Source organism: Mirounga angustirostris, unplaced genomic scaffold, assembly GCF_029215605.1.
Source record: "Mirounga angustirostris isolate CCGP_5_RB_7025 unplaced genomic scaffold, mMirAng1.0.hap1 SCAF_5, whole genome shotgun sequence".
NCBI lineage: Eukaryota > Metazoa > Chordata > Mammalia > Carnivora > Phocidae > Mirounga > Mirounga angustirostris.
The window spans coordinates 64,360,571-64,382,500 of NW_026991713.1; the positions used below are offsets into that span (position 1 = coordinate 64,360,571).

General features: G+C 40.5%; 1 protein-coding gene and 1 pseudogene across 1 annotated transcript; both read right to left on the bottom strand.

Moving 5' to 3' along the window:
• Positions 1 to 7,090: 7,090 nt before the first annotated feature.
• Positions 7,091 to 8,023, bottom strand: LOC123839066 (olfactory receptor 8S1-like). Its single transcript, XM_045868436.1, has one exon. It carries the CDS (start codon positions 8,021 to 8,023, stop codon positions 7,091 to 7,093), a length of 933 nt encoding a protein of 310 aa, XP_045724392.1.
• An 8,318-nt stretch (positions 8,024 to 16,341) lies between these two features.
• On the bottom strand, positions 16,342 to 17,206 carry LOC123839569 (26S proteasome regulatory subunit 4-like; annotated as a pseudogene).
• Between the last annotated feature and the right edge of the window lie 4,724 nt (positions 17,207 to 21,930).

A 21,930-nucleotide genomic window follows, 5' to 3' on the forward strand; every position in this document is an offset into this window, starting at 1 on the left:
TTGATTGATTTGCAGATGTTGAACCAACCTTGCAGCCCAGGGATAAATCCCACTTGGTCGTGGTGAATAATCCTTTTAATGTACTGTTGGATCCTATTGGCTAGTATTTTGGTGAGAATTTTTGCATCCATGTTCATCAGGGATATTGGTCTGTAATTCTCCTTTTTGATGGGGTCTTTGTCTGGTTTTGGGATCAAGGTAATGCTGGCCTCATAAAATGAGTTTGGAAGTTTTCCTTCCATTTCTATTTTTTGGAACAGTTTCAGAAGAATAGGTATTAATTCTTCTTTAAATGTTTGGTAGAATTCCCCTGGGAAGCCATCTGGCCCTGGGCTTTTGTTTTTTGGGAGATTTTTGATGACTGCTTCAATTTCCTTAGTGGTTATAGGTCTATTCAGGTTTTCTATTTCTTCCTGGTTCAGTTTTGGTAGTTGATACATCTCTAGGAATGCATCCATTTCTTCCAGGTTATCTAATTTGCTGGCATAGAGTTGCTCATAATATGTTCTTATAATTGTTTGTATTTCTTTGGTGTTGGTTGTGATCTCTCCTCTTTCATTCATGATTTTGTTGATTTGGGTCATTTCTCTTTTCTTTTTTTTTTTTTTTTTAAGATTTTTATTTATTTATTGAGAGAGATAGTGATAGAGAGAGAGCATGAGAGGGGGAGAGTCAGAGGGAGAGGCAGACTCCCTGCCGAGCAGGGAGCCCGATGCGGGACTCGATCCCAGGACTCCAGGATCATGACCCGAGCCGAAGGCAGTCGCTTAACCGACTGAGCCACCCAGGCGCCCCACTCTCTTTTCTTTTTGATAAGTCTGGCCAGGGGTTTATCAATCTTGTTAATTCTTTCAAAGAACCAGCTCCTAGTTTCGTTGATCTGTTCTACTGTTCTTTTAGTTTCTATTTCATTGATTTCTGCTCTGATCTTTATTATTTCTCTTCTCCTGCTGGGTTTAGGCTTTATTTGCTGTTCTTTCTCCAGCTCCTTTAGGTGTAGGGTTAGGTTGTGTACTTGAGACCTTTCTTGTTTCTTGAGAAAGACTTGTATTGCTATATACTTTCCTCTTAGGACTGCCTTTGCTGCATCCCAAAGATTTTGAATAGTTGTGTTTTCATTTTTATTGGTTTCCATGAATTTTTTAAATTCTTTAAAAAAATTTTTTTTTATTTTTTATTTATTTGCGAGAGAGAGAATGAGAGACAGAGAGCACGAGAGGGAGGAGAGTCAGAAGGAGAAGCAGACTCCCCGCTGAGCAGGGAGTCCAATGCGGGACTCAATCCCGGGACTCCAGGATCATGACCTGAGCTGAAGGCAGTCACTCAACCAACTGAGCCACCCAGGTGCCCGAATTTTTTAAATTCTTCTTTAATTTCCTGGTTGACCCATTCATTCTTCAGTAGGATGCTCTTTAGCCTCCATGTATTTGAGTTCTTTCTGACTTTCCTCTTGTGATTGAGTTCTAGTTTCAAAGCATTGTGGTCTGAAAATAGGCAGGGAATGATCCCAATCTTTTGGTACCGGTTGAGACCTGATTTATGACCTAGGATGTGATCTATTCTGGAGAATGTTCCATGGGCACTAGAGAAGAATGTGTATTCCGTTGCTTTGGGATGGAATGCTCTGAATATGTCTGTGAAGTCCATTTGGTCCAGTGTGTCATTTAAAGTTTTTATTTCCTTGTTGATCTTTTGCTTAGATGATCTGTCCATTTCAGTGAGGGGGGTGTTAAAGTACCCCACTATTATTGTATTGTTGTTGATGTGTTTCTTTGCTTTTGTTATTAATTGGTTTATATAATTGGCTGCTCCCATGTTAGGGGCATAGATATTTATACTTGTTAGATCTTCTTGTTGGATAGACCCTTTAAGTAGGATATAGTGTCCTTCCTCATCTCTTATTACAGTCTTTGGTTTAAAATCTAATTTGTCTGATATAAGGATTGCCACCCCAGCTTTCTTTTGGTGTCCATTAGCATGGTAAATGGTTTTCCACCCCCTCACTTTCAATCTGGGGGTGTCTTTGGTTCTAAAATGAGTCTCTTGCAGACAGCATATCGATGGGTCTTGTTTTTTAATCCAATCTGATAGCCTGTGTCTTTTGATTGGGGCATTTAGCCCATTTACATTCAAGGTAACTATTGAAAGATAGGAATTTAGTGCCATTGTATTGCCTGTAAGGTGACTGTTACTGTATATTGTCTGTGTTCCTTTCAGGGTCTCTCTTTGCTTAGAGGACCCCTTTCAAGATTTCTTGTAGGGCTGGTTTTGTGTTTGCAAATTCCTTTAGTTTTTGTTTGTCCTGGAAGCTTTTTATCTCTCCTTCAATTTTCAATGACAGCCTAGCTGGATATAGTATTTTTGGCTGCATATTTTTCTCATTTAGTGCTCTGAATATATCCTGCCAGTCCTTTCTGGCCTGCCAGGTCTCTGTGGATAGGTCTGTTGCCAATCTAATGTTTCTACCATTGTAGGTTACATATCTCTTCTCCCGAGCTGCTTTCAGGATTTTCTCTTTGTCTATGAGACTCGTAAGTTTTACTATTAGATGTCAGGGTGTTGACCTATTTTTATTGATTTTGAGAGGGGTTCTCTGTGCTTCCTGGATTTTGATGCCTGTTTCCTTCCCCCAATTAGGGAAGTTCTCTGCTATAATTTGCTCCATTATACTTTCTGCCCCTCTCTCTCTTTCTTCTTCTTCTGGGATCCCAATTATTCTAATGTTGTTTCGTCTTATGGTATCGCTTATCTCTCGAATTCTGCCCTCGTGATCCAGTAGTTGTTTATCTCTTTTTTTCTCAGCTTCTTTATTTTCCATCATTTGGTCTTCTATATCACTGATTCTCTCTTCTGCCTCATTTATCCTAGCAGTTAGTGCCCCCATATTTGATTGCACCTCATTAATAGCCTTTTTGATTTCAACTTGGTTAGATTTTAGTTCTTTTACTTCTCCAGAAAGGGTTTCTCTAATAACTTCCATGCTTTTCTCAAGCCCAGCTAGTATCTTTAAAGTGATGATTCTGAACTCTAGATCTGACATCGTACTAATGTCCGTATTGAGTAGGTCCCTGGCAGTCGGTACTACCTCTTGTTCTTTTTGTTGAGGTGATTTTTTCCATCTTGTCATTTTGTGCAGAGGAGAATAGATTAATGAGAGAACAAAATGCTAGCAGAGTAACAACATCCCCAGAAAATATACTCTAAACAAATCAGAAAAGACCTGAAGCAGTGGGAAAAGAAAGGGAAAGAGAGAAAAAAGAAAAAGGAAAAGATAAAGATAAAAACAAACAAAAACAGAACAAAACAAAACAACAACAACAAAAAACCACAATGTGATCAAATATGATCAGGCTGGTATATAGATCAGTGCCACACACTAGATTTTGGGTGTATTTTGGTCTGTTAGATGAAAGTGCCTCCCAAAATTTTAAAGAAAGAAAAACTTATATATGTACAAAAATAAGGGTTGATATGATGAAGGGATGTAATATGACTGTAAAGATGGAAATTACAAAAAATTTTATGAAAGGAATTGATAAGAAGTTGTTTGAAAAAAGAAATAAGAGGATTTAAAAAAAGAAAAAAGAAAAAAAAAAGGGAGAAATTGTGATCAGGCAGGGGAGTAGAAAAAAACCATATACTAGAGATTTAGGGTATATTTTGATCTGTTAGAAGAAACTATCTCAAAATTTTAAAGAGAGAACAACTTATATATATATGCCAAAAATATGGGTAACTACTATGAAGGGATAGAATATGACTCTAAAAATGAAAAATAAAAATGTTTTTTAAAAAAGGGATTGATAAGATGTTGGTTGAAAAAGGGAAAAAGAAAAATTCAAAAAAAAAAAAAAGAAAAAAAGACAGTTTAAAAAAAAATTAACTTTGAAAGACTAAAGAATCATGGTAAAAAAGCCATGAATTCTATGTGTAGTATTCCCCTAGCGCTGGAGTTCTGCCGTTCTCATTGATCGGTAAACTTGGTCTTGGCTGGCTGTTCTTGCTGATCTTCTGGGGGAGGGGCCTGTTGTCGTGGTTTTCAAATGTCTTTGCTGGAGGCAGAATTGCCCCGCCCTCGCCCGGTCCGGGCTAAGTAATCTGCTCGGGTTGCTCTCCGGAACTTCTGTTCCCTGTGAGCTTTCCATACAGCTTTGGAGGCAGAGAGTGAAAATGGCGGCCTCCCAATCTCCGCCCTGGAGGAGCTGAGAACTTGGGTCCACGCTCCTCAGTGTGCCCCCAGAGAAAAGCAGTCAATCACTTCCATCTCCCCAGTCTCTGGCTGCACTCCGTGCTCACCCGGCCTGTGACCGAGCGTTTCTATCTCTGGCACCTGACCCCGTGTGGAGTCTCCAAACCCAGCAGATCCCTGCGGTGCGCTCCCGTGCCGCTCCTCCCGGGGGAAGAAGGTGAGTCTCCCCGGATCTGCTCCCCCTGCTGGAGGAGCAGTGGCCCAACTGTGCTGCAGATCACGGTTTATGGCAACCCCGAGCTGAGAGCCCGGGCCTCGGCTCCGTCTCTGCAGCCGGCTTCCCTGCTCCATTACCTGGGAGCTCTGCCACACTCAGGCACTCCCGGTCTTTCTGTGACCCCGAGGGTCCTGAGACCACACTGTCCCACGAGGGTTCCATCCCCCGCTTAACCACTGGAGTGACGTCCCTCAGCGGAGCAGACTTTTAAAAGTTCCGATTTTGTGCTCTGCGGCTCTATCACTTGCCAGAAGCAGCCGATGGAGGCCCCTCCCCGCCGTCTATCCTCCCAAATATCGCCTCGGATTCACTTCTCCACACATCCTACCTTCTAGAAAGTGGTCGCTTCTCTGTTCAGAGAGTTGTTGCTTTTCCTTTCTTCGATCTCCTGTTGAGTTTGTAGGTGTTCAGAATGGTTTGATCCCTATCCAGCTGAATTCCTGAGAGGAGACGGAATCCAGGTCTCCTACTCCTCCGCCATCTTGCTCCGCACCCCCACCCCCGTGCTAGATTCTTCAACTAATTTTTTTTTTTTGCTTCAAATTCAATTTTGACTGACAAGGAAACCTTGACAACTGTTTTCTTATATGCATTTTCTACTTAAGATCTTTGAACAATTAAAAAAAATTTTCCACCTTCGTGTCACTTGCAAGTCTTGTTTTTGAGATGATAATTTCTTTAAAAGATTTTATTTGTTTATTTTTAAAGAGAGAAAGAGAGAGAGAGAGGGTTAGAGGGAGAGGGAGAGAGAATCTTAAGCAGACTCCCTGCTGTATGCAGAGCCTGACCCGGGGCTCAATCTGATGACCCTGAGATCATGACCTAAGCTGAAATCAAGAGTTGGACGCTCAACCAACTGAGCCATCCAAGCACCTTGAGATTATAATATTTATTGTTTAAGATAATGGATTTCTTTAGTTTTGTTGACACACAATGTTTACATTAGTACAGCATAGTGATTTCACAAGTTTATCCTTTACAAAGTCTTTATTTTTGAAGTCTTTATTTTGTATATGACATAGCTTTCATAACCCAATCTTAAAGTCTTTTCCTTTTAATTTGATGAGTTTGTATTTCCATTATTGTTGTAATACATGCTTATTGAAATTTTCTGCAATGTTATTTAAAAAATTTTTTTTTTTACCATTTTTTCTGTTCTGTTGGTGCTATTTTGCTTTCTATCTTTTGTTTGTCCTTACATTTCTAAAGAACATTAGATAGCAAATGACAGTGTATAGTATGTACAGAAGAAAAAAGAGGGGACCCCAAAATTCTGTAACAAGGCAAATTTTCATTCATATGTAGAGTCAAAATAAAGAGACTTTCTTATTTTTTTTAAGAGAGAGTATGGAGTGAGGGGCAGAGGGAGAGGGAGAGAGAGAATCCCAAGCAGGCTCCATGCTGAGTGTGGAGCCTGACATGGGGCTCAATTTCATGACCCTGAGATCATGACCCAAGCCAAAACCATGACCTAAGCTGGACACTTAACTGACTGAGCCACCCAGGCACCCTTAAAATAAAGAGATTTTCAGATATGCAAGGTCTTGGAATACTTTGCAATACCCTTTCTTAAAAAAAACTAGACAAGTGCATATTACAACAAAATCAAAGCAGAATGAAATGAAGAACTCATGAATAATGATCAGGAACACTCAGATGGTGGCTGTTAGTGTTCTAGTGCTCGATCTCCCATTTCATTAATTCTCATGCTAACTATATGATGTAGATACTATTGTTATCCCAATTTTATATATAGGAAACTGAGGTGCAGAATAGGTAACCAATTTGTCAGGAAGATAAAGCTTATATGGGCAAAGCCAGGATATGAACACAAGCAACTAGGCTCCTAAAACTATGCACCTAACCATTATGCTCTGTGGTGCAAAAAGGAAGTAGGATGGGAGAATGTGCTATGAAAGGGATGCCAGTGAATAGTAAATAAATTTAATCATAGAATGAAGCCTAAAGAAATATTATGATTGAAATCCAGAATTTAACTGATTCAACAGCAACTAATGTAAAGACAATAATACATTGATAATATCCAGGGACAAAAATCCCAGAATGCAAAAACAAACAACAAACAAACATAAAAAAACCCCAAACAATGGGTGAAGGAGGTTGAAGTGGCAGAGGGAGGAGGGATTGTTAAAGTAAAATAAATTTATAATATTTGATGGGAGGTTTCAACATATTTTGTTTTTAAAGTTGAACTTCAAAAATACAGACTTAAGACTAGTTTAGAATGATAAAGAAGTAAAAATTGTCTAAATATTATGAAGGACTATAAAATGCATAAAATCTTTAACAAAGTAGATCAACAAGACAAAATTAATAAGGATGACAAGATAAAGTACATTACTGATTAATTCAGGAGATACAACATGTAACTATGAGCTCTATGAAGGAAGTGGTGCTGATGGTGTGAAGGGGCAGGAGAAAAAAATAGACCTTTATATCTAAAGAGCTAAATAAGATATAATTTTATGTATTTTACTTTTTGTTGGCAGTATAGCCAGGGAGAGGATGGTATAGGGCTCCCTTCTACTTACTCGTCCAGAATTCTACCTTAAAGTCAAGCAGTTGGCAAAGCAAACTCATCTGTCACACTGTGTCCTTGTTCACTACCTAAAATAGTGCAGGATTTTGGCCAGTGTCCTCACAGCTGCCTTCACCTCTTGGTTCTTTAGGCTGTAGATGAGGGGATTCAGCAAGGGCGTGACTGCACTGTACTGCAAGGAGGAGAGCATACCCAGGGAGGAACCAGATGTGGGCATAAGGTAGCGAATCAACCCTGAGCCAAAGAACAGGGTCACTGCAATGAGGTGGGAGGAGCAGGTGGAGAAGGCCTTGCTTCTGCCTGAGGTGGAGCTGATGCTCAGGATGGTGGAGACAATACGGGTATAGGAGAAAAAGATTGGGAGGAAGGTTCCAAGCCCATGCAGTAAGATGGAGCAGATCAAGATGTCGATATTGATGGAAATATCAGAGCAAGATAGAGGTAAGAGGGAGGGCAAGTCACAAGTGTAGTTGTGTATGGTTTGGGCCATAAAGAAGTCCAAGTTAAGAGCCAAGAGCAAAATCACAACTGAATTGAAAGAGGCCAGGCCCCATGAGATCAAAACCAGCCTCACACAGAACTGGCTGCTCATCACCTGGCCATAGAGCAGTGGGTGGCAGATGGCAGCATAGTGGTCACAGGTCATCACTGAGAGCAGACAGGCTTCAGTCCCTGCAGTGATAAACACAAAGAACACCTGAGTCAGGCAGCCCTCTACTGAGATGGTTTTCTTCTTAGACAGAAGGTCCTTCAGTAGCTTGGGCTCAGTGACTGAAGAGAAGCAGAGGTCTAGAAACGACAGGTGACTCAGGAAGAAGTACATGGGTGTGTGGAGGCGGTAATCAGTCCTGATTACTAGCAGCATCATCAGATTCCCCATCATGGTCAGGAGGTAAATCCCCAGGAAGAGCACAAAGACCAGAACCTCGATGTGGGGGTTGTCGGACAGCCCAATGAGAATAAACTCAGTGATGGTGCTGTGGTTCATCCAGGCCATTTGTGGAGGGGATTTCCCTGGATAAAATAGAAAAAAGGATGAGATCTGTCTCCTTGGGTCATCACCCCTCTTACTATACATCCCTCCCTGCTCTGCCTCCACTCTGCTCAGACATCTCAAAGCTGCCCTCAGTGTATATCAGGAAGAGTTGTTATCCTGTTTGGTTATCATTGATCCTGGGTCACAGTTTTTGCATACTTCAGAGAATCTTCTTCCTCTTTCATAGGGATTTAACTGGAAAAATGAATCTCCCTGGTTCACCTACACATTCATTGCATTTAGATTCTATTGCATTCTTCCTAGAGTTTAGAAATCCTAAAAATTCTAGCATATATCTGCAGGGGTCTTCTAAACCTTCTCTTTTCAATTTCTCAATCATAATTTTTTGTTCAAAATCATCCAATGCCTCCTTATCGGTCTTGATATCCATTAGGCACAGTAGGTACTGTTCTTACCTTGCTGATGAAATAATTTAAATTTCTTTTAAGATCAGAAGGAAAAAATGAATATAATGCAGCCTGGATTATATTCATCTTATAAACTGCAATCATAATGCATAAATTTTAATATGCTTTTATGGAAAAGGGGCTTATGAAGGCAAAAGTCATCATATGTCCCTGATCTTTACTTCATACAGAGCATTTAATTTTAGTAAGAGTTTCTAAAATACAGAGCACTTTCTTAAGCATTATCTAAATTGTTTTATGGCAGTTCTGTAAGATTGGATAGGGAATTATTAGCCCCGGGGTAAGGAATTTTATCCAATTTTACCTGTGAGAAGTCTGATATTAAGGGATATTTTGTAATGTCATGTTGACAACGAGTAGAAGAAACAGGAAATAAATGCCATTATTTTTTCTAATTACAGCCCAATGTCTAGGCTTAGTCCACAGTGATGAGGAACACTTTTCTTACTTGGACCTTTAAATTCTTCATCTGCCTTTAAAGTTTCAGCAGTTTTCATTGCTTTTGATACCAGAAAGATTTGTTTGCTTCTGTGTCTCTGTGCACCTTCTTCTCTGTATGTTCTCCTCTTAATTCCACTGATCCAGGGTATCAGGGGCCTTTCAATGTCATCTATAACCTTGCCTTTTTCCTTATACCCTGTCCCAGCTGCTGCCTCCTTGAACTCACAGCCCTCTGTTCAAATCACTGGGCCACTTGCTCTCAGGTGCCTTATGTCATAGTCTGACTTCTGTGTATGTCTTGTTTGAGAAATCTATCTCAATTTTCCCCTCCAGATTGTGAGCTCCCTGAGAACATGGACCACAACTTGACAACGACAATCACAAATCAGTGTTTCTCTGGCTCTGTCCCACCCATTAACTTCTGATTACCTCTCATATTTCTGTCTGATTATTTTAGGAGGCTCTCTGTGGCATCTTCTGTGTGCCTCAGAGAAGGCCTCTTGACTACCCTCAGCACAGTCTCATCCCTTACTCCATGGGCCCCCACAGCACTGGCACCTGTGGGGAGCACTGTTGACGTTGCTGTCCACCACTGCGGCCAGCCCGCCCACTCACACTGCATGGAGGGCCCTGCTGCTGAATTTCAAGGATGTTATGGTCTACACAGAACACGCCATCTCATGCCGCTGCACATCCTCTGTCTTGTGCTCTTATATTGGTAGAATCCACAAGCACTGTGACCACGATTGCAAGAAGCTGTTTGTGTTCTTTTTGTGGATGTGTTATCCTTTTATTGCCCAGTGAGGGTAGGAGCAAAGAGTCTTACAATTTTCTTTTAGACAACATTTTTCATCCTCTTGATCTAGGTGTCAGCTGTGGAATCAGGAGGACCAGATGGTGAGCCATTTAGGTTAATGATGATACTAAGAATCATTTTGACCCCTAACTTCTCGGACTATGTAGTGATTCACTGCCCTATGTGAAGATTCCTTCCTCACTTGGACGTTTGAGGTTAATTTACCAGGATTTTGTTTTTGTCTGTCAGTCCACAGTCTGATCCCATGGTAGGCTTCTGTCTTCACAGAAATATTTAATCTTACTGATCCAGAGAGCCCTGCCTTTGACCCTTCAAGCTTTGCCAGCAATCTATGACCAGACACTAACTTATATCCTGAAATGCTTCAATTCTGATCCCATCAACAAATCCATCAGCCCCACCTCAGTCCATCTCAGACCTGAGTCTGGCTTACCTGTGTGCCAGGACAGATAGGGCAATGTTCACTGTTATGTGCCTGAGGACATTAGCTTTGATCCAATGATGGTGAAGCATCACTGGCTGGAGAAGTTACTTCTGAGGATCCTGCATGGATAAAATTGCAGATACCATTGACAGCAAACACTGTATCTGAATCTATACAAGCCAAGCAAAATGATAAATGTAAGCCATTCTTCCCAAAGATTCATGTATTTCAAAATATGTATGGATGTTGTTATCCTGAAAATCGCCTCCATTCTTCACTGTCACTCAAAAGGGGCACCTGGCTACAGTGTCCACAGGGGCTTCAAGCTGTCATCTGAAAAACACTGTAGCATTTGTGGAGAATCCTTTTCTGTCTTGTCCTACATCCACATTTTGCATAAATGAAGGCAACAGCTACTTCTCTCTTGTGATTTTCAAGTTGTCACAAAGAAAGGCATCTCCCTCCCCCTCACCACTCACCATTCTTTTTCTTCTTTTTTTTAAAAAAGATTTTATTTATTTGACAGAGAGAGAGACACAGCGAGAAAAGGAACACAAGCAGGGAGAATGGGAGAGGGAGAAGCAGGCTTCCCGTGGAGCAGGGAGCCTGATGCGGGGCTCGATCCCAGGACCCTGGGATCATGACCTGAGCTGAAGGCAGACACTTAAAAACTGGGCCACCCAGATACCCCACCACACCATTCTTAAATAATACCTCAAATTGATGCCTGAGTTTTCTTTCATGACTAGGGATAATTCTTTCCATTTAAATCCTAGATCAATTAAGCATAAAAATAAAGCACACTTGCAGTCACTCGTCTGAAGGGAGGATATTGGCTTCATTTAATCCTGAACTGTAGTAGACTGGAGCCAGATGTAGAATATGGACTGTGAAGAGGAGAGGACTAAAGGGAAAGACAGGGAGACTGGCATAGAGGGGAGGGAGCTATCAAAGGAGAGGATTTCATCAGTGTCTTAGATGAACACCTGTGTCAGCATTTTGCCAACACAGACACTTCATATCCATCAGACACCTGGTCATGTGATGAATATCTCTTACAAAGAGATGCAGCAGGATATTGGGTATGTTTATGATTTTGTGGCTCTCAGGAGGTTAACAAAAATCAACATCTTCTCCAATTCAGCTGTTAATATAGCAAATCACAGATTTATTTTGGGGACTTAAGGATCAAGCCCAAAGTTGAGAACAACTCTGTTGGAGCTATGATCTTAATTACCTGATCTTGCCCAAAGAGGAATCTATTTGACAACAGGTTTCCACTAAATGAGAGAGTCTTTAGTGTGTGGACAAGTGCTTGCACACTGGCTACTTAAAGCCATCTATGAAATGAAGAAATGATTGAATGGTGTGTGCAGAAGGTCTGACTAGACAAGGAGTCTCCAGGAATCCTGTGAGCTGGGCTGTGGCATTCAGATCCTAGGTGCATGGGGAGGAATCTGCATGGGGGAGAAGGGTGTCAGCACTGGAAGCAGGATGGACCTAAGACAATCTTCATCCATTTGAAGTGATTCTCAGAGCTCCTTCACACTATTCACAGTGTCTCGAGGTGACTAGTTCTCAGGTGACTTCAATAACAAGGACAACAAGTCTACTGTTCTTCTAATGGTTTTACTGAGCAAGCAGGAAAATAGGTGGCTCCAACAGTGTAATCCCTCTCTCTGATGCTCTTGTTTCATTGCAGGTGTCAGCTTTTTGCAATCCTTTGGGATCTGGAAGCATGAGAGGATTGTTGCCTAGACTTTAAAGTGTCACTGTCCTCAGTGTGAAGCAGGGAGGGAGAGAGTGTCCAAGGCAGCTGGAACAAATGCACCACTCAGACAAACAGAGATAGAGAATCCCATCCAGGGAGATGGTCTGCCAAGGAGTGGGATGTTCCCACCTCTAGCTTAGGGACAAGGAAATGGTGCAGCAGGAACCTCAGGTTTTAGGACAAAGGGAAAGGATCACGAGGTGGAGATGGGGGAGAGGATAAACAGCAGAAGTGAAACATACAGAGAATGTCTCAGGCAGAACAATAGGGGACCACCAGAAACCCATGATATTACCATTTTCCTGGCTTTTCTTGGAGGAGGCAACTCCACATGTTTTGTGCTCCCCATCAGAAGCAGACACTTGATAGGTAAATCTCGGTAAGAGAACCCCTGTCACAAGCATTTCTTTAGAGAATACCTAGCTTATTCTCTTTGCTGTCAGTGAGTGAAAGAAATTAGAAGAGTTCAAGCTCTCAAAGCACTGGATCTGTAACAGCATCAGGATTATTCTCCAGCACACCTTACAGGAGAGTGGTGTCATTCTGCAATGGAGGCCACTGTAAGGAAGGACAAGGACAAGTTGTCTAAAGAAGCTCCTATTCTGAACAACAGGCACCCGTTTCATGAATCCCTTCTCACATGATCTCAGGTGCAGGAGTGAGCCTGGTCTTCCTTCATTCCATCTGTGATTCTGAATCCTCTTCTAAGAGCATCACTGAAAGAGAGAAGACTCCATCAGAACCAATCGGAAGGCCCTCTGGACTTAGGCAGCTGTGGGCTGGGTCGAGGCCCCCAGGGGAAGATGGGTCACTGCTCTGTATTCCCTGAAGTCCCGGCCTGAAGCTGAGCTCTGGACTCACTAACTACAGTTTGCACTTAACTAGAAAGGTAAATTTAGTTAGAGGCACAGGGGTTCTCTCCAGGGCGGTAGTATAAGTTTCTGAATTAAGGCAATTATTTAAGCCTGGAAGAGACTATTATTAGGCTTGGGGTGGAGGTGGGGGTGCTGAAAAATGAGAGAATAAGAAAGAGATTTAAAGGAAAACGGCTGGGAGATGGACATTTTCCTGATGGCATCGTAGGCCTGAGAATGCATGAGAAATCATCAAGGGAGCTGAGCTGCGACATGTTAGTGACCGAAGTCCAGCTCATTTCAAGTGGACATTTGAGTTTTCCTTATTTCTCCAACAGGACTTGCCATTATAATCATGAAAGGACAGGAGATAACTCCACCCTGGAATATTATTCACCCTTAGGTTTCTAGAGTTTCTACATTAAGCATATAATGAATTTTATTTTTTATTTTTTCAATTAAGTTCAATAAGCCAACATATAGTAAGTACATCATCAGTTTTTGATGTAGTGTTCAATGACTCATTAGTTGCATATAACACCCAGTGCTCATCAGTTCACATGTCCATCTTAATGCCTATCACCCAGTTACCCCATCCCCCCAACCTTCTTCCTTCTGTAACCCTCAGTTTGTTTCCTGGAGTCCAGAGTCTTTCATGGTTTGTCTCCCTCTCTCATTTCTTCCCATTCAGTTTCCCTCCCTTCCCTTCCTATGGTCCTCCGTGCTATTCCTTATATTCTACCTATTAGTGAAACCATATGATAATTGTCTTTCTCTGCTTGGCTTATTTCACTTAGCATAATACCCTCCAATTCCATCCATGTCGATGCAAAAGGTAGGTGTTCATTTTTTCTGATGGTTGAGTAATATTCCATTGAATATATGAACCACATCTTCTTTATTCATTCATCTGTTGAAGAGCATCTTGGCTCCTTCCACATTTGGCTATCGTGGACATTGCTGCTATGAACATTGGGGTGCATGTGCCCCTTATTTTCATTACCATCTGTATCTTTGGAGTAAATACCCAGTAGTGCAATTGCTGGATTGTAAGGTAGCTCTATTTTTAATGTCTTGAGGAACCTCCATACTGTTTTCCAGAGTGGCTGTACCAGCTTGCATTCCCACCAACAGTGCAAGAGGGTTCCACTTTCTCCACATCCTTGCCAACATTTGTTGTTTCCTGTCTTGTTAATTTTAGCCATTCTAACTGGTGTAAGGTGGTATCTTATTGAGGTTTTGATATGTATTTCCCTGATGGCTAGTGATGTTGAAGACTTTTTCATGTGTCTGTTAGCCATTCATATGTCTTCTTTGGAGAAGTGTCTGTTCATGTCTTCTGCCCATAAATATCATTGACATTTTTTCATAGAGCTGGAACAAACAATCCTAAAATTTGTATGGAACCAGAAAAGACCCTGAATCACCAGGGGAATGTTGAAAAAGAATACCTAAGCTGGTGGCATCACAATTCTAGATTTCAAGCTATATTACAAAGTTGTGATCATCAAGACAGCATGGTACTGGCACAAAAACAGACACACAGATCAATGGAACAGAATAGAGAGCCCAGAAATGGACCCTCAACTCTATGGTCACCTAATCTTTGACAAAGCAGGAAAAAATATGGAAAAAAGACAGTCTCTTCAGTAAATGGTGCTGGGAAAATTGGACAGCCACATGCAGAAGAATGTAACTGGACCATTCTCTTACACCATACAAAATGATAAACTCAAAATAGATGAAAGACCTAAATGTGAGACAATAATCCATCCAAATCCTAGAGGAGAACATAGGCAGTAACCTCTTTGACCTTGGCTACAGCAACCTCTTCCAAGACACGTCTCTAAAGGCAAAGGAAACAAAAGCAAAAATGAACTATTGGGACTTCATCAAGATAAAAGGCTTCTGCACAGCAAAGGAAACAGTCAACAAAACGAAAAGATAACCTACGGAATGGGAGAAAATATTTGAAATTGACATAACAGATAAAGGGCTGGTATCCAAGATCTATAAAGAACTTCTCAAACTGAACACCCAAAAAACAATAATCCAGTCAAGAAATGGGCAGAAGACATGAACATATAATGAATTTTAAAGAGTTTACTAAAGAGTGTAATTGAAGTATGTAATAAACTGTTTTTAGTAAGTCATACAGAGGGTTTATAAATGAATAAAGTCAAAATTTTATTTCTTTTTTAAGGTAGAGAAGAGTCATCAACATTTTAATGGGGTTTTCATACAAGTAACAAATATGGAACCTTTAAGTTAACTGAAGTAATGGAAACATCAATAAAACATGCATTCATCCTTTCTTCAATAAAAAGTTAGTTGCAGGCAGGGCAGAGATATGAGATCCCAGAATGAATTAGGTGGTTCTTGCTCATCCATCTAAGTATCCTATGTGGGAATAGGCATTATCTTTATTTTTTTAAGCTTAATTTAATTTTATTATGTTATGTTAGTCACCATACAGTACATCATTAGATTTTGATGTAGTGTTCCATGATTCATTGTTTGTGTATAACACCCAGTGCTCCATGAATGGGCAGGAATGCTCTCCTTTGGGTTCCCATCTTTGTGGTTACTGTTTTTTTTTAAACTGTCTAACCACATCTTCCAATACCTGCTTATAGCCAAATTTTGAGGGGATCAGGGAAGGCTTCCTGGAGAAGGAGACATCTGTGCCAGGGCCTCTGAGTAGTGGGAGTCTGGGCCGCCCTGTTGCAGGGGTGGTGGAGCCCTGTTGGGCTGGAGTGGGCCGAGGTATGGATAACTATTCCAGTTGGTGTGCCTGGGTGGTCAGTAGGATGGCTGGAGGCCAGCACCCATTTGCCCATCTGCCTGTAGCCCTTTGTGTCTCTTGGGCTCTGTAAATGTCATCCTTTGAGCAAGGTTAAATCCAGACCTCACTTACTGCTTACTATCTGACAGCACCTCAGCAAATTATCTCAATTCTAGGAAGTGAACAGTACTCCATGTAATAAAGGCCAATTTAGTGTGATTTTTGTGGTGTTGGAAAGCGTTGATCCTTGACTGGCATTGCATCTGTAAAATGAATGTAAAATAAGGTAAGAGGCAGTTTAGGACTTGATATGACTGGGTGAGCAGTGGAACAGCTGGTGGAACCCTAGCAATTTGGCTCAGCCTTGAGGGAGACAAGGAAAAGGGGGCATAAGTGAGTGAGGCTACACATTCTCAAGCCCCCAGGCAATCCAGAGGAAGTCTTCTTAATCACATTTATGTGTGTATGTATGTATGTATGTATGTATGTATGTATGTATTGAGAAGGATCATGCTTTTTTGGGAAGACCTGACCAACAGATGAAGGCAGCCCAGTGGGCATCCTACACAACATTCTTTTGCTAAGAGAGATCAACTGGAACACAGATTCCTCTGGGCAACTTCCCAGCCTCATCCCTAGAGGGGTGTGGATACTTCCAACCAGTTCCTTGAAGGCATCTGTAGTCTGCTAGAGATAGAGCCCCTCAGGGGTGCCTTCTTGCTTTTCACAAAGAACATTTCTTTAGATTTTTTGAAGTCTTCACTTTGTTACTTTCATTCTACATTCTTTCAAGGCCATCAGAGCAACTTCTGTACAGATTGCCTTGATGTCACACCAGAGAGGTCATTTTTAGCCTTGCTCAAGTCATCCAGGGTTACATCATCAGCCAAGGTCTTCCTGCTTGTGTGGATCTGAAAGATGTGCTTCTTAGTCTTTTCGTCAGGCAGGGGATCTCAATTTTCCTGTCAATGAGGTCTGGTCTGACAAGAGCTGGATCCAAAGTTTGTTTGGTTTGTGGCCATGATAACTTTCAGGTCACCCTTTGAATCAAATCCATCCAACTAGTTCAACAGTTCCAACATTGTTCATTGAATTTCTCTCACCACCGACATATAAGTTATATCTTTTTGTTCCAATGGCATCAATTTCATCAGTAAACACAATGGATCGTGCATGTTCTTTCCCAACTGGAAACAATTCCTGAATGGTTTGGGCTTGTTCCCTAGGTACTTCTCAATAAGTTCAGAGCCAGCCACTCTCAAGAAAGTGGCTGAGGTTTGGTTTGCTACTGCTTTGGCTAATAAGGTTTTACCTCTGTGGCAGATTATAGAGAATGACCCACTTTTTGTGCTTTATACCCATCTCTTTATAATATTCAGGATGAGTGAGAGGAAGCTCTTCAGATTCCTTAATTCCTGGATTGGCTGTCCAACTCCCCAGTATCAGCATAGGTTTCCTGGGGGTCCTTTTCTACCTTTATCACTGTGACCAAGGGATCCATGCCATCCATGAGCACCCCTATGACAGCATGCATCTTGTGGTTGAGCAGGACTGAGCAGCCTGGTTCCAGCATATCCTTGTCTACAAAGGAAAGAAAGTTGATGTAGTGTTCTGATGTAGCCATGATGGTGTGATTGTCATTAAGGATCTCTTCCAAGGTTTCTACCAATACTGGGGTCCTCCTCAGATCATCCACCTTTGATCAGTCCTCCTCTTGCTTTTCTCTTTCTAAAGATTTATTTGTTATTTTATTTTATTTTTTAAACATTTTTTTATTTAAACTCGATTAATTAATATATAATGTTATTATTGGTTTCAGAGGTACAGGCCTGTGATTCATCAGTCTTATATAATACCCAGTGTTCATTATATCACATGCTTTCCTTAATGTCCATCACCCTGTTACCCCATCCTTCTACCCCCCTTCCCCACCAGTAACCCTCAGTTTGTTTCCTATGATTAATAGTCTGTTATGGTTTGTCTCTCTCTCTCTGGTTTCATCTTGTTTTATTTTTTCCTCTCTTCCCCTATGGTCTTCTGTTTTGTTTATTAAATTCCACATATGAGTGAGATCATATGATAATTATCTTTCTCTGATTGACTTATTTCACTTAGCATAATATACCCTCTAGGTCCATCCCTGTCATTGCAAATGGCAAGATTTCATTTTTTTATGGCTGGATAACATTCCATTGCATGCATGTATACCTATATCTATATCTCTATGTATCTGTATATATATACATCTATATGTATCACATCTTCTTTATCCATTCATCTGTTGATGGACATCTGGGCTCTTTCCATAGTTTGGCTATTGTGGACATTACTGCTATAAACATTGGGGTGCAGGTGCCCCTTCAGATCACTACATTTGTATCTTTGGGGTAAATACCCAGTAGTGCAATTGCTGGGTCATAGGGTAGCTCTATTTTCAACTTTTTGAGGAACCTCCATAGTGTTTTCCAGAATAGATACACCAGCTTGCATTCCCACCAACAGTGTAAGAGGGTTTCCCTTTCTCCACATCCTCGCCAACATTTGTTGTTTCCTGACTTGTTAATTTTAGCCATTCTGACTGGTGTGAGGTGGTATCTCATTGAGGTTTTGATTTGTATTTTCCTGATGCCAAGTGATGTGGAGCATTTTTTCATGTGTCTGTTGGCCATTTGTACGTCTTCTTGGAGAAATATCTGTTCATGTCTTCTGCCCATTTCTTGATTGGATTATTTGATTTTTGGGGTGTTGGGTTTGCTAAGTTCTTTATAGATTTTGGATACTAGCCCTTTATCTGATAAGACATTTGCAAATATCTCCTTCCATTCTGTCTGTTGTCTTTTGGTTTTGTTGATTGTTTCTTTTGCTGTGCAGAAGATTTTTATATTGATGAAGTCTAAATTGTTCATTTTTGCCTTTGTTTCCCTTGTCTTTGGGGACATGTCTAGCAAGAAGTTGCTGTGGCAAGGTCACAGATTTTGCTGCCTGTGTTCTCTAGGATTTTGATGGATTCTTGTCTCACATTTAGGTCTTTCATCCATTTTGAGTCTATTTTTGTGTGTGGTGCCAGGAAATGGTCCAATTTCATTTTTCTGTATGTGGCTCTCCAATCTTCCCAACACCATTTGTTGAAGAGACTGTCTTTTCCATTGGAAAAGTGGCTGAGGTTTCCTGCTTTGTTGAAGATTAGTTGACCTTAGAGTTGAGGGTCCATTTCTGGGTTCTCTATTCTGTTCTATTGATATAGGTGTCTGTTTCTGTGCCAGTGCATACTGTCTAGATGATAACAGCTCTGTAATATAGCTTGAAGTCAGGCATTGTGATGCCACCAGCTTTGGTTTTCTTTTTCAACATTCCTTTGGCTATTCGGGGTCTTTTCTGGTTCCATACAAATTTTAGGATTGTTTGTTCCAGTTCTGTGAAAAATGTTGATGGTATTTTGATAAAGATTGCATTGAATGTAAAAAAAAAAAAGATTGCATTGAATGTATAGGTTGCTCTAAGTAGCATAGGCATTTTAATGATTTTGTCCTTCCAATCCATGAGCAAGGAATGTTTTTCCATTTCTTTGTGTCTTCCTCATTTCTTTCATGAGTGTTCTATAGTTTTCTGAGTACAGATCCTTTGCCTCTTTGGTTAGGTTTATTCCTAGGTATCTGATGGTTTTGGGTGCAGTTGTAAATGGGATTGACTCCTTAATTTCTCTTTCTTCTGTCTCATTGATAGTGTATAGAAATGCAACTAATTTCTGTGCATTGATTTTATATCTTGATACTTTGCTGAATTCCTGTATGAGTTCTAGAAATTTTTTGGTGGAGTCTTTCAGGTTCTCCACACAGAGTATCATGTCATCTGCAAAGAGTGAGAGTTTGACTTCTTTTTTGATTATTTGGATGCCTTTTATTTCTTTTTGTTGTCTGATTGCTGAGGCTAGGAATTCCAGTACTATGTTGAACAGCAGTGGTGATAGTGAGCATCCCTGCCATGTTCCTGACCTTAGAGGAAAAGCTCTCAGATTTTCCCCATTGAGAATGATATTTGCTATGGGCTTTTTGTATATGGCTCTTATGTAATTGAAGTATGTTTCCTCTATCTCTATACTGTGAAGAGTTTTAATCAAGAAAGGATGCTGTACTTTGTCAAATATTTTTTCTGCATCTATTGAGAGGATTGTATGGTTCTTGTTGTTTCTTTTATTAATGTGGTATATCACATTGATTGATTTGTGGATGTTGAACCACTCTTGCAGCCCAGGAGTAAATCCTACTTGATCGTGGTGAATGATCCTTTTAATGTACTGTTGGATCCTATTGGCTAGTATTTTGGCAAGAATTTTGGCATCCATGTTTATCAGGAATATTGGTCTGTAATTCTCCTTTTTGGTAGGGTCTTTGTTTGGTTTTGGGATCAGGGTAATTCTGGTCTCATAAAATGAGTTTGGAAGCTTTCTTTCCATTTCCATTCTTTGAAACAGCTTCAGAAGCATAGGTATTAATTCTTCTTTAAATGTTTGGAAGAATTCTCCTGGGAAGCCATCCGGCCCTGGGCTCTTGTTTGTTGGGAGATTTTGGATTATTGCTTCAATTTCCTTGCTGGTTATGGATCTGTTCAGGCTTTCTATTTCTTCCTGTTTCAGTTTTGGCAGTTTATAAATTTCTAGGAATCCATCCATTTCTTCCCTATTACCTAATTTGTTGGCATATTGTTGTTCATAATATGTTCTTATAATTGTTTGTATTTCTTCAGTGTTGGTTGTGATCTCTCCTCTTTCATTCATGATTTTATTTATTTGGGTCCTCTCTCTTTTTTTTTTGAGAAGTCTGGCCAGGGGTTTATCAATCTTATTAATTATTTCGAAGAAGAAGCTCCTAGTTTTGTTGATTTGTTCTACTGTTATTTTGGTTTCTATTTCACTGATTTCTGCTTTAATCATTATTATTTCTCTTCTCCTGTGGGGTTTAGGCTTTATTTGCTGTTCTTTCTCCAGTTCCTTCAGGTGTAAGGTTAGCCTGTGTAATTTGAGACCTTTCTTGTTTCTTGAGAAAGGCTTGTATTACTATATATTTCCCTCTTAGGACCACCTTTGCTGCATCCCAAAGGTTTTGAACAGTTGTGTTTTCATTTTCATTTGTTCCCATGAATTTTTTAAATTCTTCTTTCTTTCTTTCTTTCTTTCTTTCTTTCTTTCTTTCTTTCTTTCTTTCTTTCTTTCTCTCTCTCTCTCTCTCTCTCTCTCTCTCTCCTTCCTTCCTTCCTTTCTTTCTTTCTTTCTTTCTTTCTTTCTTTCTTTCTTTCTTTCTTTCTTTCTTTCTTTCTTTCTTTCTTTCTTTCTTTCTTTCTTTCTTTCTTTCCTTTCTTTCTTTCATGTTAGTCACCATACAATACATCATTGGTTTTTGATGTGGTGATCCATGATCCATTGTTTTCATATAACACCAGTGCCCCATGCAGTACATGCCCTCCTTAATACCCATCACTGGGCTAACCAATCCTCCCTGCCTCCTCCCCTCTAAAACCCTGTTTGTTTCTCAGAGTCCATAGTCTCTCATGGTTCATCTCTCCCTCCAGTCCCCCCCCCCCCATTTTTCCCTTCCTTCTCCTAAATTCTTCTTTAATTTCTTGGTTGACCCATTCATTCTTTAGTAGGACGATCATTAGCCTCCATGTATTTGAGTTCTTTCCAGATTTCCTCTTGTGATTGAATTCCAGTTTCAAAGTACTATGGTCTGAAATTATGCAGGGAATGATCCCAGTCTTTTGGTACCATTGGAGACTTGATTTGTGACCCAGGATGTGATCTATTCTGGAGAATGTTCCATGTGCTTTCAAGAAGAATGTGTATTCTGTTACTTTAGGATGGAATGTTCTGAATATACTTGTGGAGTCCATCCGGTCCAGTGGGTCATTCAAAGCCCTTGTTTCCTTGTTGATCTTCTGCTTAGATGATCTGTCCATTGCTGTGAGGGGTGGGGGGGGGGTGTTAAAGTTCCCTACTATTGTTGTATTTATCATTGATGTGTTTCTTTAATTTTGTTATGAATTGGCTTATATAATTTACTGCTCCCATGTTAGGGATATAGATATTTAAAATTGTTAGATCTTCTTTTTGGATAGACCCTTTAATTATGATATACTGTCCATCATCTCTTATTACAGTCTTTTGTTTAAAATCTAATTTGTCTGTTATAGGGATTGCTACCCCAACTTTCTTTTTTTTTTTTTTTAAAGCTTTTATTTATTTATTTGAGAGAGAGAGAATGAGAGAGAGAGCACATGAGAGGGGGGAGGGTCAGAGGGAGAAGCAGACTCCCTGCTGAGCAGGGAGCCCGATGCGGGACTCGATTCCGGGAC